At 40.9% G+C, this 16,097-nt stretch overlaps 2 protein-coding genes across 2 annotated transcripts in view; both read left to right on the top strand.

Annotated features, from left to right (window-relative positions):
- The window catches only part of LOC113012914 (natural resistance-associated macrophage protein 2-like), a 29,728-nt gene extending 29,280 nt beyond the window's left edge, over positions 1–448 (top strand). Inside the window, exon 16 of the mRNA XM_026153354.1 lies at positions 120–448. Within this exon, the coding sequence (XP_026009139.1) occupies positions 120–227 (108 nt within the window). The 3' untranslated portion in view covers positions 228–448. The remainder of the gene's footprint in view (positions 1–119) is intronic.
- Positions 449–6,215: 5,767 nt separating this feature from the next.
- ctdsp2 (CTD (carboxy-terminal domain, RNA polymerase II, polypeptide A) small phosphatase 2) lies at positions 6,216–14,817 on the top strand. The gene is made up of 7 exons (XM_026153356.1): positions 6,216–7,035; positions 9,961–10,139; positions 11,356–11,457; positions 11,825–11,881; positions 13,008–13,100; positions 13,433–13,618; positions 13,992–14,817. Exons 1-7 carry the CDS (start codon positions 6,975–6,977, stop codon positions 14,115–14,117), a joined length of 804 nt encoding a protein of 267 aa, XP_026009141.1. The 5' UTR covers positions 6,216–6,974; the 3' UTR covers positions 14,118–14,817.
- The last annotated feature ends 1,280 nt before the right edge of the window (positions 14,818–16,097 follow it).

A 16,097-nucleotide genomic window follows, 5' to 3' on the forward strand; every position in this document is an offset into this window, starting at 1 on the left:
CTTGAACAAATTCATTCTGTAAACCTTTTTTTTTTTTTTTTTTTTTTTTTTTTTTTTTGGCCTGTGTGTGTGTGCTTTTTTTCTTTTCTTTTTTTATTCTGTCTTTTTTTGTGCTGCAGGTGTGGTTATGTCTGATCGCTCTGGGGGTGTCCTGGCTCGATCCGAGCACCAGGAGAGGGAACGACACGACCATCCTGATCCAGCGGCAGCCTGAGTTTGACTCATGACATTCGGGTCAAAGGTGCATCTGTGGACAACCTGACTGACTGTGTTTAGCTCCAGATGAAGTCTTATTTAGTCCCAAGTTATTTATACGAGATGTTTGTTGACTTTCAGATGAACTTTGACGTTTGGTTGGTGCTGTACAGATTTTTTTTTTTTAGTAATGAAGAAACAAATTTATTTGTCACTGTAACTTTATTAAAAGGTAACATGCTGATTGTGAAAAGCTTAGGTGAATTTTAAAGATTGACAGGTTTACAGACGTCTGATGTTTATAATCATTTTTTGAAGGACTTAATATGACAGAAAACGTGTCAGGACTTTTTTAAGAAACCAAACAGACTGAATCCCTGTGAAGAAGATTTACAAATGATACCCAGGCTTTTAAAATCAGTGGTTTCATGTTCAGGAGGGAGTTTTAAAGTTTTAAAGACAAATTCATGTCTTCAAAAATGCCTTTCAACAACAAGGCAGTGACGTGCTGGATTTCAGCAGACATATTTTATTTTTACAGCTCACTATCACACATTTGCTCAAGAAGCTTCAGAATCTCAGCAGCATACGGAATCTTCTGACATGCAGCAGAGATAAGGAGAAACTTCCCCAAATGCAGGAAGTCGCTAAAGAAAAAAAGAGGTCAGGAAGAGCCGCTGAGGAAGGATCCAGGATGTTATGCTCAGAAAAGCAACAGTGCAGACTTCCAATGTGAACAACTGAGATGACAAAATTAGACCTTAAACGTCTGAAGAAACTGAATTTATCGGAGAGGTGTTAAGACGTGATGAAAAAAAGAAATATAAAAATAAATGAAGTAACAAAATCAGCTAAAATTGCACTAATATAATTAAACAGGAGAATAACGTGTAAGTTATTAATAAACAGACTCAATTTTTGTTCTTAAACGGCGCTAGAAGTGTGCAAAAACAAAGTTTTCTGGAAGTTCACTTACAAACGCTAAAGACCGCTTCAATCCAAGAAATACAGTAAACAAACATTTTTTGGTTTGGTTACATTTTTTGTATTTTGAGCTAATTGAATTCAAACTGCAGTTTCTCTTTCAGCCACAGGGAGGTGTTGCAGGCTTCAGGAGAGACTTCTCATTTACAGTAAACATTTCACTACCACAGCTTACAGCATAACACATTAAAGGACATGCAGGCTTACATCATGCCCATGTGCAGTCACCAAAAGCAGCGTTACTGTGTGAGACTAAATGACTGCTGAGCGCTGAGACTCACTGCTGCTGCTGCTGCACATGCCTGTGGTGGTATGTCAGAAGAGTTGCAACTTATTGTGCAACTGAGAGCCAAACACTGCTTGTTTCACTGTTTGAATTCCAGTGCTGAAGTGCTTCGGCTTTGCGAGCTGAGCTGAGGCGGATGAACAGGTTTTTCTTTGCATTGTGGCGGGGAACTTTTTTTTTTTTTTCCTTCTCTCTCTCTCTCTCTCTCTCCCTGTCATGGAGGCAGACTTATGTAAGAGGGGAGAGTCTTCCCACCGCCCCTCTCTGTTTTTGTTTTTCTCAATGAGCCAATGTCTCCCTGCCTAGGCCTCACAGCCTGTCCAGTAGGCCCCTTTCCTGGAAACATAGCCTAGCAGAGGCCACTCAGGGGCAGGCCTGTGAGGTGGGAGGGTGGGGTGGGGGGGCTCTTCCAGCAAATCACATGATTTGACCCTACAGTCATAGCTCTACATGAGGCTCAGATGCTGCAAGAACATTTCAGCAGCCAGTTTGTCATCAGCATGATTGGATGCGGCTTTAATGCATGGCAGAATGCATGAGGCTGTAAGTAGACTCCGTGCATCCCCAGGTGTGACATTTTTGAAGTAGAAACACAACATCTAAAGGACAGTGTGTGTGTGTGTGTGTGTGTGTGTGTGTGTGTGTGTGTGTGTGTGTGTGTGTGTGTGTGTGTGTGTGTGTGTGTGTGTTCTTTAAAGTCAGTTATGTCATTTATTTTTATGTTGTTGGCCTTAATGCCAAAATAAACTTGATGAACAGTTTTGCAGAGATTAAAAAAATATATTTTAGTATTTGATTATGCTCACCATGATATTTAAAAATGTAATATTGATAGAGTGTCAATAATGCACATGTGATAATAATTGTTTTTTTGTGTGCCATTTCCACAGCGATGGTTACAGACTCTCCTTTTGTAGTCTTTGCACTTATTTTAAGTTGAAGTTATTTGCCATAGATTAACATTGTAGCTATTTTTCTCTCTGTATATATTGCAATAATATTGATTCAGTCTGACAATAATTGTTAATTGAAAATCCATTATTGTGACAGCCCTACTTGATGGAAATTCAGTGATGTGTTTCATCCAATCTAAAGCTGATGCATCGGGCTTCTTTATTGTGTGTTTGTCTTTTATATTTCCAGTTACGTTGCTGTTAGAGCAGTGGTTCTCATTCTCAAAGTGGGGTCTGGGTTCGTAGCCATGAAGCAGTCTTTGCCTTCCCAGTAGATACATCTCTGGTGTTAACCCCAAATCATTCAGTTTTAATGCTGAAAACCTGCATTTAAAAATGATCAAACTTACACAAAACTTCACAGTTTCATCAATTTATCTCGACTGTTTTGGCCAATATTAGAACACAGTTGATGTTACTAAAATAATCATTTGCTTTGAATTAGTTAATTGACCTTCATTATATAATAAAGAACACAAAGATGTGAACATTTACACCATCCAAACAAATATCTTGTGCCCTTTACTCCCACTCATTTCAAATATGAGCCAGCAGAAGCTCTGATATGTTGTGACACATTATGCCACGTGTCTGACGTAGAAAGGCTAAAAATAATTCCCACGTAGTAATTTAAATACTAGCAGGATTAAAAGGTGGTTCTGGGAAATGTTTCCAAGAACCCCCTGGTCCCCGGCCCCCAAAAGGTTGAGAACCAGTGTGTTAGAGGTTAAAAAGTCAATGATTGATTTTTTTGTTTTTGGACAAATCTTTTGATTACCCTTGTTATGGTAGAAAGCACCGTAGTGTTTTTATCACTGTGGCTCACCAGAACTCACTGTTTTAATGAGTTTCAATTATTAAAATCATTAACTGTGTTATTGAATTGTAAACAAAAAGCTCCACACTGGGGTGGGGGTGGGGGGTAGAAAATGCAATAAACACTAACATGGCTTCACATGTTGACTTTAAAAAATGCACGGGTGCACTTATTGCTCTTAAGTGGTTGCGCTTTGGTCCCGTTAGAGCACTGGAAGATTGGTGGAGGGTTACGCCTGCAGCACCCCCTCAACCCTTAGCCCTTTTAACAGCTGCTGACCCCGCTGCTCTTTTGCTGTCTTGGAGAGGAATACCAGAAGATGAGGGCAGCAGAACGCAGGCACTGATAATGAATTTCAAGTTGATTTAGTAAACAGTGGCATCAGCTTTAAACCACATGACATTTTCAAGCTGTGCGGCCCGTACTTGTTTTGTATATATTTTTACACCGAGCTGTCAGTGCTGCCTTAAAATGTCCCACACCAGGAATGCAAACAGCGGGGCCATTCTTGTTTATGTCTTGCATTGTGGCCGCTGTGGGCACTGGCTGAGCTCGCGGTATAATGGGCCCACATGTGTTTGGAATGGACCGTCTCAGCTGTGTAGTTATTCCTTTTATTAACAAGCTGCTTCTTCGTTTCTTCCTACAGGTTTACGGTCTGTGCCGCTTTCAGTGTGCTTTACATGTGTGTTTCGTGTGGTTAAATATAGCAGATATGTGCTGTTGCTTAATTTCACACCATATTTGCTTACTGTATGCTGCAGGGGAGAGGATCACTTTGATTTACTCAGAGGTCTTTGAGCTTTCAGAGGATGAGGAGGAGGCACTCTGCAGAACCTCCACGCTGTAAATATAAATATCTGGGGACCCGATGGTTGACCACATTGCCTAACATCATGTCAAACCCACTTCTGTTTATTTGAGCAAGGTCAAACAAATGTGTTTTAGTTCCAGCTGCTCAGAAAATCGCTATACTCGGTGTAGTGAAAATGATTATATAACACACAGGATTTGTCTGCAGTTCAATGCAACTTATTCAAATGAAAAACAACTACAACCACAACTGTTTGTGATTTTTCCCCCTCCCTCCCGGATGAATAAGTGGATGTAAAGACAGATAGCTTTATTAAATGCCACGCTGCACGACTCTATTTCTATATGATGCAACCATCCTGCAATGTTTATGAGCAGCAGCCTCATGCTAAAGTACAGTAACTGCAGCACAGTCTGAGTGCGTTATTGCGCAAATGTTCAGTGATTGCCATAACACAGTGGCTCCCAGGGCTGGAGCCGCACCCCCCCCCCCCCCCCCCCACCCCACCCAAGCAGTTTTAGGCAAAAAAACAAGTTTCATTTTAGTAGGAAGTGAAATGAAAGAGAAAAATGAAAGGAGCTTGGGTCATTGGTTTCACTCTGCCCTCTCTTACCTCCGTACATGAAGCTCTCCCATGTACTCCCGCATGGGGTTATATCTCTACCAGCAAAGCCTTTCACGTCTCCATGAAGGAAAAGGTGAAAAGCTCTTCCTGTCACATGGATTAAAGGTGATTATTTCAACTTTTAAATGAATCTTGTACAATTGTAAAATACTTTGTTTTTGAAAAGAGACACTTGAATCTTCTTACAGCCAGGGTTCTTTAAAAACTCTTATGTGCTCACGTTTTACTACTGCTACAAACACAGATTCCCTGTGTATTTGTTTAGTGTTTATCACTTTTATGTCCTTCAGTGAGCCCGGTGCTGAGCTCTTCCTACTCTTTTTCTTCTAATCAGAGGTTATGACATTGGAAAAACCAGGAATTTAGGGAGGTAAAGTAAAAGTTAAGCCAGAGGAAAATGCAAATTAGAGGCAGAAATCCAAGTATTAAAAACACTAAAAATAATGATAAAGCAGTATTTGCGGAGGTGCTGGTGGGTGTGTTTATTATTCTGGGCTATAATTTAAAAAAAATGGTAGCTGGTCATCTGGTTTAGAGGAATCATTATCTTTTAAAATTCATGGTAAGAGACTGATGAGAAGCCTGGAAGTTAAGTTAGCTCATGCTCGTTTCTCAGGCGGCAACCTATCTTTTGGCAGCAGATTGAAGGTTGTGCACCAGTCCCTGACTCTGCAGATGCCAGCACTCTTAAACCCTTTGATGTCACCCATCATTGTACCTTCTACAAGAACCCTTCAAATAGAAAAATACTTTTTTTTCTCCCCCATTTACAAAGCCATTCTTGTATATATTATGACTTTTAAGGTTTTAAAGTTTAGGTTAGAGTGCACAGCAATGCATTACCTTAGATATCTCTCTTGTGACTGTTATTATTAAGCGGTCTTGGGTGAGACAAGTATGTCATTGTATGTTTAAGCTCATGTTCTGTGATGTTTTATAAAAATGAATGCTCCTGCTTTTCCTTTTGTGTCACCTTGTTCTTGATTTTTTTTTTATTATAATTATTTTAAATCTTACATATATGTGTGTTTGAATGTAGAAATACATTTCTGCATATATTCACAGCCTTATCTTGACAGACTGCTAGTATCAGAACTGTGCAAAGCCACTTTTAAACACTGATCTGTTTTTTTATTATATATATATACATAACTTTTATTCGGCATTCTGTAATGTACATTTTATCTCTGTGTCCTTTTCTTGGTTGTATTTCTATCCCTGAGAGATGCCAAACAACATTTCAGAGTACCTGAGCATAGTTACACTATAGATGATTTATATTTTATGTAATTTACATTGATTTGCCCCTGACTAAATAAAGGTTTCTATAATTACTTGGACATGATCACAATTTCAGCCACCTCTGATTTAGTTTTAATTAGAATAATGCACGTGAACAAACAACAAAATAAATAAATAGCGTCCCTAGTGTTTAGTTTAATAATGAGTGTATTTTTTTTATTCCTCGTACACTCGCATGTTTCTTGATTAAGTTGTGTTCATCAGCATTCGTTTATTTATTTGTTAATAATTCACAAACAACGTGATCTCATTTGTTGTACGAGCAGCGCTGGAATGTGTTCGCTGCGGCGCGTGCTGGCCGGGGAGGAATGCCTTGACCACGCCTCCCCTCCTCCCTGGTGTCCAATCAGGGCGCGGGTACCGTTTCAAGGCGCCCGCGGAGTCCCAACCGTAGAAAAACAAAACCTGGGATAACAACAAAACTCTCGTTTTACACCCAACTACGAACCAGAATTCGTTTTTCCGCGCTAGATCTTCCGTACGCGATCGATCCTCGCTGTTTTCCGTCGCTCCTAGTGGCCTCTCGGGCGATGTTGTTTATCTGTAGTAACGGGGGGCTTGAAACCGCCCTCCCTTGCCCCATTTCCTCGGTTGTTTTCCTTCTCTCGCCTGGATTCTCCATGTTGTTGCTGCAAAAGTGAGGACTCTCAAAAGAGAGGGGGGCTTCTCTGCGATATTACCAGCAATACAATCGGCACATCCGAGAAGACGGGCCGCACGGAGTCTCAAATAGCGTCCGAAGAACATATCCAAGTGCCTTGCCCCCTCCCCAGGCGGACCCTCCGAGGGAAGAAGAAGAAGAAGAGGCGGCGGACGGGAGAATAATAAAGAAAGCCAGGAACAAGATAAATCCTACTCCCATCGAGGATCGTAACTGAGGCGGATGACAAGTTAACTCGGCGAATAATAACGTCAGCTTGTCAATAAAACCCAATGAGGGATGCCCATCAGTACTCGGGGACAGGATTTGAGGATTTTGAGGGCTCCGTGATTGTCAGATGGAAAGTTCTGTTATCACCCAAGTGCAAAAAGAAGACGTCCAAGTGTCACCGAAAACAGGTGAGATTGGGTGTTGTTTACATCCCAAATATTCCCAGTACTCTCTTTTATGTGTACTGTTTTCTTATAAGTGATTAGTGCGGTAAGAAATCGCGTAGTGCGCCCTTTTATTTGACAGTTGCGCGCTGCGGACGCGCGGTAAGAGAGGCGTATTACCCTTTTTTGACATCCACCACCGAGCAGAGTGTAATCTTTACATCTTATCGCTGGAAAACACAAAGAGACCGTGCCGAAAGCTATCTTAATGTGTTTATTCTGTTTTGCCACAAACCTGTTGTTTTCCTCCACCAATCGACTGCTGTTGAATTTGGAAATAAAACCGTGAATATGAATAAATCCCTGTGTTTGTTTTTGTATCGGGGGCCAGATCACCGTGTAGTTCAATCTCCGTCACTATAGCTGAATTAATGCATCGGACGTAGGCTCAGGTACAAGTTCACAGTCTCCATTACGCACCGAGCTTAGTAGCTATTGTTGATCCAGTTTTTGCCTCTCTTTTTCTTTGGCAGTGTGTGTGCTCTTGTTGTGCAAACCCATCTTTCTGGTGTATTTTTTTTTACCCCCCCCCCCCCCCCCAAGTTGTTCTCGGTGTCGTTGCCATGCCCAGCTTTTCCAAAATAAAAAACGAGCTGCTGTATTTATATCTATCGGGTTCCAGCTCGTTTGGCAACATCCCATATCCTTCTACTACTACCACCAACACCAGGTCGAGAGAACACGGGGAGCCCTGCCTGACTGTCACCACAGGCAGCACTTACAGCTCGGTGTTTTTCAGTCTTCACAAACTACTCTTCGTGTTTTTGTTAATTGACCATGGTGGTCACATATCCGTGCGCCGTCGCTGGCTTCACGAAATAATGCTGCGCTGCTCTTTTTTTATTTATTTATTTTTATTTTTATCGTTTCATTTGACAAAACAGCCCGAGTGGGATTTGTATTACACCATGCTGTATATTACAGGCCAAGAGAGCTTTAAGGGCTGCTGATTATACAGCAGGATTGTATAGAAATACCCGGTGCCGCGGTATTGACAGCGGAATGCACAAACACACCCCTCTGCACACGCCCGTTGTAGCGCCGTTTCAAAGATTTCGTTGTTTGCACACTTTGCTTGCGCTTGAAAGAGGCTTTGCTCGTTGATTCAGCCTCTTGGTTGTAGTTATTACAGGTCTGTGGTGCTCCAGGTCATGTGTTGGTTTTACAAAATAATTCTTCAGCATTATTCTTATTATTAATGTCATTTTGCATTGCGTGTTTTGTGAGATTAAGGGATGTTTTGGATTTTGGATCCGTGTGTGTGTGTGCGCGCCATTCATAAAGCTCTAAAAGATTAATCTCCTTCTTCTCATCTCTCCATCCTTTTACATGCAGAGGAGATCTAATGTATGCTGTTATGTCACACATGGCCAATAATGTCTTCCTGTGGAAATCAATAGGCTGATTTGCATGGCAAGATGCACATTCGTGGGCTATAAATAATGGAGGTTGTAGTTTTTCCCAGTGAAAATGCTGTGTGCAGAATTACCAAATCAAGATCCAGTGTCCTTTGTCTCCTAAACATGGAGTTGTGCAACATGCTTGTTGTTGTCTGCATTATGTCTTCAGAGTGTAGAAGTAATAAATGTATAAATCTCTGAGTATGCAGTTGTTTGTCACTCTTTTCCACACTTCCTCTTTCTAGCAGGGACTAGAGAGTGTTTATGAACTATTTTGATGGGTAAAAATTCTGCAAGTCCTCACATGAAATGCACTACAGGGGAATCACAGGGATGTTTTTCCTCCCTTTTCTTACACTGGCGGTGGCACAAGTCTTTTTTGAGGCTGGGACGCTGGTGGTCACAGTGGCTGATCAAAGACCTGCACAGAGCACTGAGGTGTGACTGCCTGTCCGACTCGCTGGCTGCCTGACTGCCCGACCAGCTGCCGGTCTGGCTGTTCTGGCTCGCTTCAGGCAGCCCCGAAAGGTCCCCGAGTTTAAAATGGTTGGAATGTTTTCTGTCTGTCGAAAGGTACTGCTGAAAAGTGTGGGTTTTCCCGCCCTCTGTGATTATATAACATGTACCAGCCATTTCCAGCAGCAGCAGCAACAGCAGCAGCAGCAGAGGCATTAAAAACAGATTTCATGTGGAGGCTGTGCCATCCCTGTGGACAGATGGATGGTACCTTCAGGAATTAGAGAAACTCAATCTGTGTGTCACAAGCAGCTCCTGCCTAATTATCTTTTATGGATGAAAAGGAAAAAACAAACAAGAAAACATTTCAATGTGTTTGCATCAAGATTTCATTTTGGTATAAGAAAAAAGATTAGATAACATGTATCTGACCCAAGTTGTGGGCTGTAATTCAGGCCTCCACTCACCATGTTTCCCATGTTGACGACACACAGTTTCAGTGTCCGACATTACTTTTTTTTACCAGTAGAGATGAAAATTTTACTAGCCCAACCCCAAAAACGCAAAATTAGTTATTGCTAGTTTTTAATCTAAATTTGCAAAATAATTAATAAATAAAACTTTAAAATAAATGTTTTGTTAGCAAAGGGCACTCCCCTCTTTGAACACACTCACAGGGAGGCTTTTTGTCATCTTTTAAGTTTACAAGAAATCTTTGCAAACGAACAGGCAGCCTTCATTTTATCTTCCTCTGGATGTAGTTGTGCCATCGCTGCGTAAAACACATCAAGTTAAAACTATCTTTGTGGACATTTTAATGTAAAAACACCAACTGGAAGAAAAAAAGTCCTCCTCGTGAGGGTTCATTTTAGCCAATTTGTTTCACAGGTGAACTCAATTTGTGGAAATGCAGTAGCTGGCCAATCAGCTTGCTCCACATACCTTTTTATTGGTCCACAAACATTGGGAGCACTGGTTCTGTTGAGTGCTGCTGTTTCCTCATGAAGCGTGTTTGTGTCTCTGCTCCCGGCAGGCCAGGTGAGCCGGTCTGCCCTGAAACAGCCGCGGAGTTGCAACATCTTCAAAGCGCTTTTCTGTTGCCTCCAAGCTCAGGATGGCCCCAAATCACCAGCACTGCCGCCGCCGCCACCGCCGCCATCACCCTCCCAGCAGGGATTGCTGGAGTCACAGGAAAATGGGATGGTTGTCAAGGTAACAGTATTCGCATTTCAGAGATATTTCCGCACAGCTGAAATCAATTTGAAGACCTCAGCTTCAGCCCCTGCCTTTACTTTTGTTTATTTAAGATCTTACTTCCTTGTTGCACACACCCACACACAGACACACACACACACTGCTTGCCATAAAAGAGGTGTGTGAATAGTTTAGCCATCTGTACGGATAAACTTAACACGCTGTTGTAAAACTGCACTTATTGTTGTCGTCTTTTTACAACTAAAACCACCGCTGCACCTGCTCTAAACGTCTTGAAAGCTAACCGCAACTGTCTGTGGATATGGAATCACTTTGATGTTCTCGCTTTATCCCCCCCACCCCCCGAAGGAAGATAAGAAATGAGAGAGTGACTATCAGTCCTTTAGGCAGGCAGAGAATCGGTGTATTGTGTTCCTCATAATTGCTGAGGTGGAGGGGAAAAAAATAAAATAAAGCTCAGAGCGCTTGCTGGCCACGCTGGTGAGCGCTGTCAGCTTGATTAGGGCTTCACCACCATGTTAGGGGTATTTTAATGAGATGCCATGTTTGTTCATGTTGAGGCGTGTCCTCCAGCATCAGGAGCAAACAGCAAGCAGCATCTGTAGGACCCTGGTTATTGTCTGCCAGGCTCCTACTGATATGAAACCAAATTAAACATTTGGCACCGCTAGCTTTGTTTCATTTGGTTTCTTGTGTTTAGTTGAACAAAATTGTTCTAGCAGTCTCCCAGCACCCCCTCCCCAGCATAGTCTTTCCTCGATCTTAATTTGCCATCCGTAATAGATAAGCCATTTCTGTTATGTAATAAAATTAATAATTAATTTCACTTTGCCTCTTCTCATAAAGAGGCTGGAATGAAACAAAACTAAGAGTGTGTGTGTGGGGGGGGGGCTGGCTATCTGAAAATGAGTTTGAATCAAGGTTATCGTTTTCCCCTGCAGGTGAATTCCTGTTGAGTTTGACAAGATGCATTGGAGAAATACTGCAAAAAAGACACATGCTAATCATAAAGCTATACCACACAGAGGCTGTTACAGTAAATCCTTAAACTTCCACACATGCATGCTTAACAAAAACCAGTATAATCGAATTTCCCCAGAGGTAAAAATCCAGACCAAGCTTTCAGGTTTTCCATATAACTCAATGCCCTGTTGGCTACTTTGTGTTTCTCAAGTGTAATGATGAATATGACAGTCTACATGCATTTCTTTAGCTATCTGAACCAAACCTGCTGCCTGAGGTGACGGCCCAGGACCAAGGGAAGCTATGTGTGGTCATAGACCTGGATGAGACCCTGGTGCACAGCTCATTCAAGGTACCGCTAACACCGGCCCAACATTATTTCAGCATGTTTACCCATGTCAGTTGGTGATTTGATGTTTCAGCTTTTCCTTCCTGCAGAAATGACAGTTGTATTTGGGTAACATTGATTAAACGACCGCCTGTCTATTGGGCGTGTTTCTGCTGCGATTCTTTGTTTCTCTTAGAAAAGTCGTCGCATGTGTTTGAGGAACATCAAAGCGAGTCATATTCTATTTGTGTAGCCTATGTGCTGTGATTTATGGCAGCGATGAAGAGCCTGGTTCTTGCTGTTCAGCTGTTATGTAATGCCATGTGAATGTACACAGCGTGGCTCATGTGAATGAGCATGCCAACCATCTCCCTCTGTGTTCTCCCTCCAGCCTATTAGTAATGCAGACTTCATCGTGCCTGTGGAGATAGAGGGGACCACACACCAGGTAAACTACTCTGTATGAGTGCCTTTCCTGTAAGGGGGTGGGGGGGTGTATGTATGTTGTGTTTGCAGTGGTTGCTGAGCTGAAAAGGGATGGGTCAGTTAAGTTTTTTTTTTTTTAAGATGGTTAAACAGAGCCCTCTAGTGGCCAGAATTTGAACAAGACTGCACAAGTCAAAGTGGATGCATCAGCAGGAAAATGAGTCATTTCAGCTAAAATGTCATTAATAATTGATACAGTGCCTCTGCAAGGAAGATTTTGAAATAAATACACAAGTATAGCATTGTGTTGATCTTTGGGGCACAAGGTCTTAAAGTTGGACGTGTGGAAATATTAACTAAGAAATGTGATTCGAGCGACCCCTGTGTGATGGTAAGGAATCCTGTGGGCCTCTGCCTGGTTCAAGTAATCCAGGATAGGCTGGTTAACACTGCACGGCCTATTCTTGATTACTTGTTTCAGGAACTGGCCATTAGCAGCTGACGGATGGAAATGAATCGTGCAGATGAACAAAAACATGGAAATCCCTATTAAACCTTCACGCTTTACAGACTAGTTGATCTTGCAACTGCATTGATAATGGACATGGCACAAAATCTTTCAGAAGTGAGAGATGCACTTTTTTTGTTTAAATTGTATGTTGTGTACTTTTATTTCCACTTGAACACTTACAAGATCCCAAAGCAAGCTGCCAGTTTAAGAAGTTATTGCTGCACTGATCTTACCAATTATCTGTAGTGTCTGGAAGACTAATAACTACCTTCTCTTTAAAGTGTTCTCCATGTATTGGATATCTTTAGGATTGGCATATTTCTCTTTATCTTGTGCGAAGTCTGCATTTGTTTCAGCTTCCTGTCTTGATAGTGTATTTTTTTAAAGGTGACAGCTTCCTTATCCTGTTTCCCAGTTAGTTTTAAAAACTTGTGTGAAATCAAGCTGAGGCATAATTATTTTTATAAGACTTAACATATTCTAAGCTCTACTTTACAAAAAAAGCCTTGTCCTAGACCTCTTGAGCACTAAAATTATTATTTTTTTTTTAAATATACTTTAAGCTTCATTGGCAGTATTTGGTTAAATGACAATCATGTTTGTTGAGCTGTTCACCAACCTCTTGCTTCCCTTTCAGGTGTATGTGCTGAAGAGGCCGTATGTGGACGAGTTCCTGCAGAGAATGGGCGAATTGTTTGAATGTGTGCTGTTTACAGCCAGTCTCGCTAAGGTACGTCACATCAGATATTGACAGTGATCCTGAAATTAGATGCTGGAATAAAACATGAAGATCTTTGTTTAGCTGATGTCTGATCTATCAGATCTGCTTTCTCTCACCTTTTTAGTTCCCTCTCTTACTCTAACGTGCTGGTAGACACCTTAGTGAACACCCACACCCTCCATGCTTAAAGGAATAGATGGGTGTCAGTTTATACACAACTCATCTTAAAGTCTTAGTGCCAGCTGTGTCCCAGCTTAATATTCTGTAGCAGCTTGGGACAGCTTAGCCCAGCCTTGTACATCCCTGCTCTTCCCTCACCTGCTACCCAATCCTCCCACCAGTACGCAGACCCGGTGACGGACCTGCTGGACCAGGGAGGAGTATTCCGGACCCGGTTGTTTCGGGAATCTTGTGTATTCCACCAGGGCTGCTATGTCAAGGATTTAAGCCGCCTAGGCAGAGACCTCCACAAAACCCTCATCCTGGACAACTCTCCTGCCTCTTACATATTCCACCCAAATAATGCTGTGAGTTTGGACCAGTCTCTGCAAATCTGGTGCACACTGCCTTTCATAAAGGACTTAGTTGGTTGTATGTGTCAAATTTAGCTGTCTGAGAACTTGAACCACAGAAGTGAATTTGCTGTATTTGATCAATCAAGCCAGGAACATAACCAAATTATGAATCTGTCTGTACTAGGAAAAGGTTTTCCTGACCAATATGATGTAAAACCGCCAAACTAAACACTTGTCTTTAGATCTCTTTTTCCTGAAACAAAAGGTAAAAATTACTTTAGTTATCATAGGTTGCTGTTAAGGGTTGAATTGGCTTTGTGTTTACTTGGTGCACGCTTAGCTAGGGTAGATGCACCTTATATAATCGAGTGTTTCTTTGCCCCAGATTCCGGTGGTGTCGTGGTTTGACGACGTGGATGATGCTGAGCTGCTAAACCTTCTTCCTGTGTTTGAAGATCTTAGCCAAGCTGATAACGTTTACACCCGGCTGGACCAGCTTCGTGGACAATAGCTTTCAACAGACCTGCTCGACTCCAACGGGAGCAGCAGCGCTAAAGTTGACTAAAATAGCCACATGTATTCAGAACATAGACATACGTTTCCAGACTGTTCTCTTTGCCTGCGCACAAAATCCTTCTGTTTAGAAAACTGCATTGGTATGAGGTCAAGGAAATTCTAAGCCTGGGGAAAGATTGTTGGCTCAATTGAAAGTGTATGTCACAAAGTGAGGCCTCTCCTCTGATCCACAGTGCTGACAATAATCACAAATCACTACTTTTAAGCACCACGACAGAGCTGCAAACAACAAAAAAACACCAACCAAAGCACTCCCATCACAATCACTCCAGTTGGTATGAATTTTAAAGGGGTTCTTTTGCCAAAGCAGAAGCTTGCCTGTCCTGACTTGACTTTTGGACATTGTTTTTTTGTTAATTGTGCCTTGTATGGAACAACAAAAACACCTTTTCTAATAAACGATTTTATACCTTTCATTTTAATAGGCTGTTTTATAAGGAAATCTATTTTTAAACGGTCAGCGCGGTTCCTCTATGCAACCCAGTTCTGTGATCACATGGACAGTACCTCTTGCGTCGCCAGTCAAGCAGACATTACTGTAGCCTTATTTAACTATAAATGGGTGTCAAAACAAGTGTATTTAGTCATTTGTATCATGAAAGTGGTTTCTACATAACATGCAATATAAATCCTAAGTGGTCAAATTGACATTTGATACTATTGGTTATAAAGTTGGATAAATGGGGTGAAATCTCGTTTTTGGTCCTTTCAAAAACAGACACTGGAATTTTTTTTAATTTTTTTTTTTAATTGTTTTTCATAGGACACATTTATTTCTAAATGCCACAGTTTTAAGTCATAGCTTAATATTTCATTTGTTACTATATTCTTCTATTGCTCAATGGCAAACAACTTGCACTTTTATATTGACAGTGCTGTAAGTAAAAGCTGTGCCTTTTGAAATTAGGACAGAATGGTGTTTTGCCTGAACAGAGATTTGTAGGCATACACACTGATGTGTCATGCTGAGCGTGAGAAAACACTGTCAGGAGCAAGTTTAATGCCAGGGGCTGCGGTACTTGCAGTGCAACACTTGAAAATATCAAATTTGATATATTTGGGTTTCTTTTTTTTTCTTTTTTTTTTTTTTTTAAACGTGTCTTTTTCTATATTTATTGGCCAAAAACTTGTGTCCAGTACTTCATAATGCTCAACCCTGTGTATTGTAATCCGTTTGCCTGTTTTGAGGCTGGCCTTGTGTTTAACTGTTTTATCTGTGCCTAAATCATGCACGTTTTGCTGTCAGAATTAACTATACAAAACCTTACAGTTAAATCAGCGATCGGATGTAAAGAGGAGATTCAATCATTCAAGCAAACATACATTTGAAATCCAGTACCACAGAGATTTTGAGAGGTTACGTTTTTTTGGGGGGGTTGAATGTTTTTTTTTTTTTTTTCTATGATGTTTTATGTCTGCATGTCAACTAGTGAAACATGACAATGAGAATATTGAAACCAGTTGTGATGACCAAAAGTATTTGTTTAAAGTCACAATTTGTCTTTGTATGAGAATAAATCCAGAACTTAATTTTTCTCTACCTGGTCTGACCAAAACTCTAAAAGACCTGCTACCAATTTTTATTTTCAAATAAAAATTGGTTCTATTTTACTACCTTTGCGTATGTGTGTTTTATGCCATGTTACAAAGAAAATCACTGTAGTGTATTAAATATCTTTAAATATTTGATTAAGTTTTTACATCTAATGAAAGAAAAATTACATGTTTGTACAGTATATAGTACTTTCATGACCAACTTTACTAAGGTGCTGTTTTTAGGGAAACATTTGGGAACCAAATTACTTTTTGTCTTTTTTTTAACTTCATTTCAGAGCAGAGAATAATTTGTTTACTCGTTTAGAGTTCTAAAAAACTACCATCGTACAATTCGTACTTAAAAAGAAATAACATAATA

The sequence above is a fragment of the Astatotilapia calliptera genome, chromosome 20 (genome assembly GCF_900246225.1).
Source record: "Astatotilapia calliptera chromosome 20, fAstCal1.2, whole genome shotgun sequence".
Classification (NCBI taxonomy): Eukaryota; Metazoa; Chordata; class Actinopteri; order Cichliformes; family Cichlidae; genus Astatotilapia; species Astatotilapia calliptera.

Coding starts and splice junctions, on each gene's coding strand:
- ctdsp2 (XM_026153356.1), top strand. CDS start 6,975: ATGGAAAGTTCTGTTATCACCCAAGTGCAAAAAGAAGACGTCCAAGTG. Junction 7,036..9,960: donor CCAAGTGTCACCGAAAACAG/GTGAGATTGGGT, acceptor TGCTCCCGGCAG/GCCAGGTGAGCCGGTCTGCC. Junction 11,458..11,824: donor TGGTGCACAGCTCATTCAAG/GTACCGCTAACA, acceptor TTCTCCCTCCAG/CCTATTAGTAATGCAGACTT.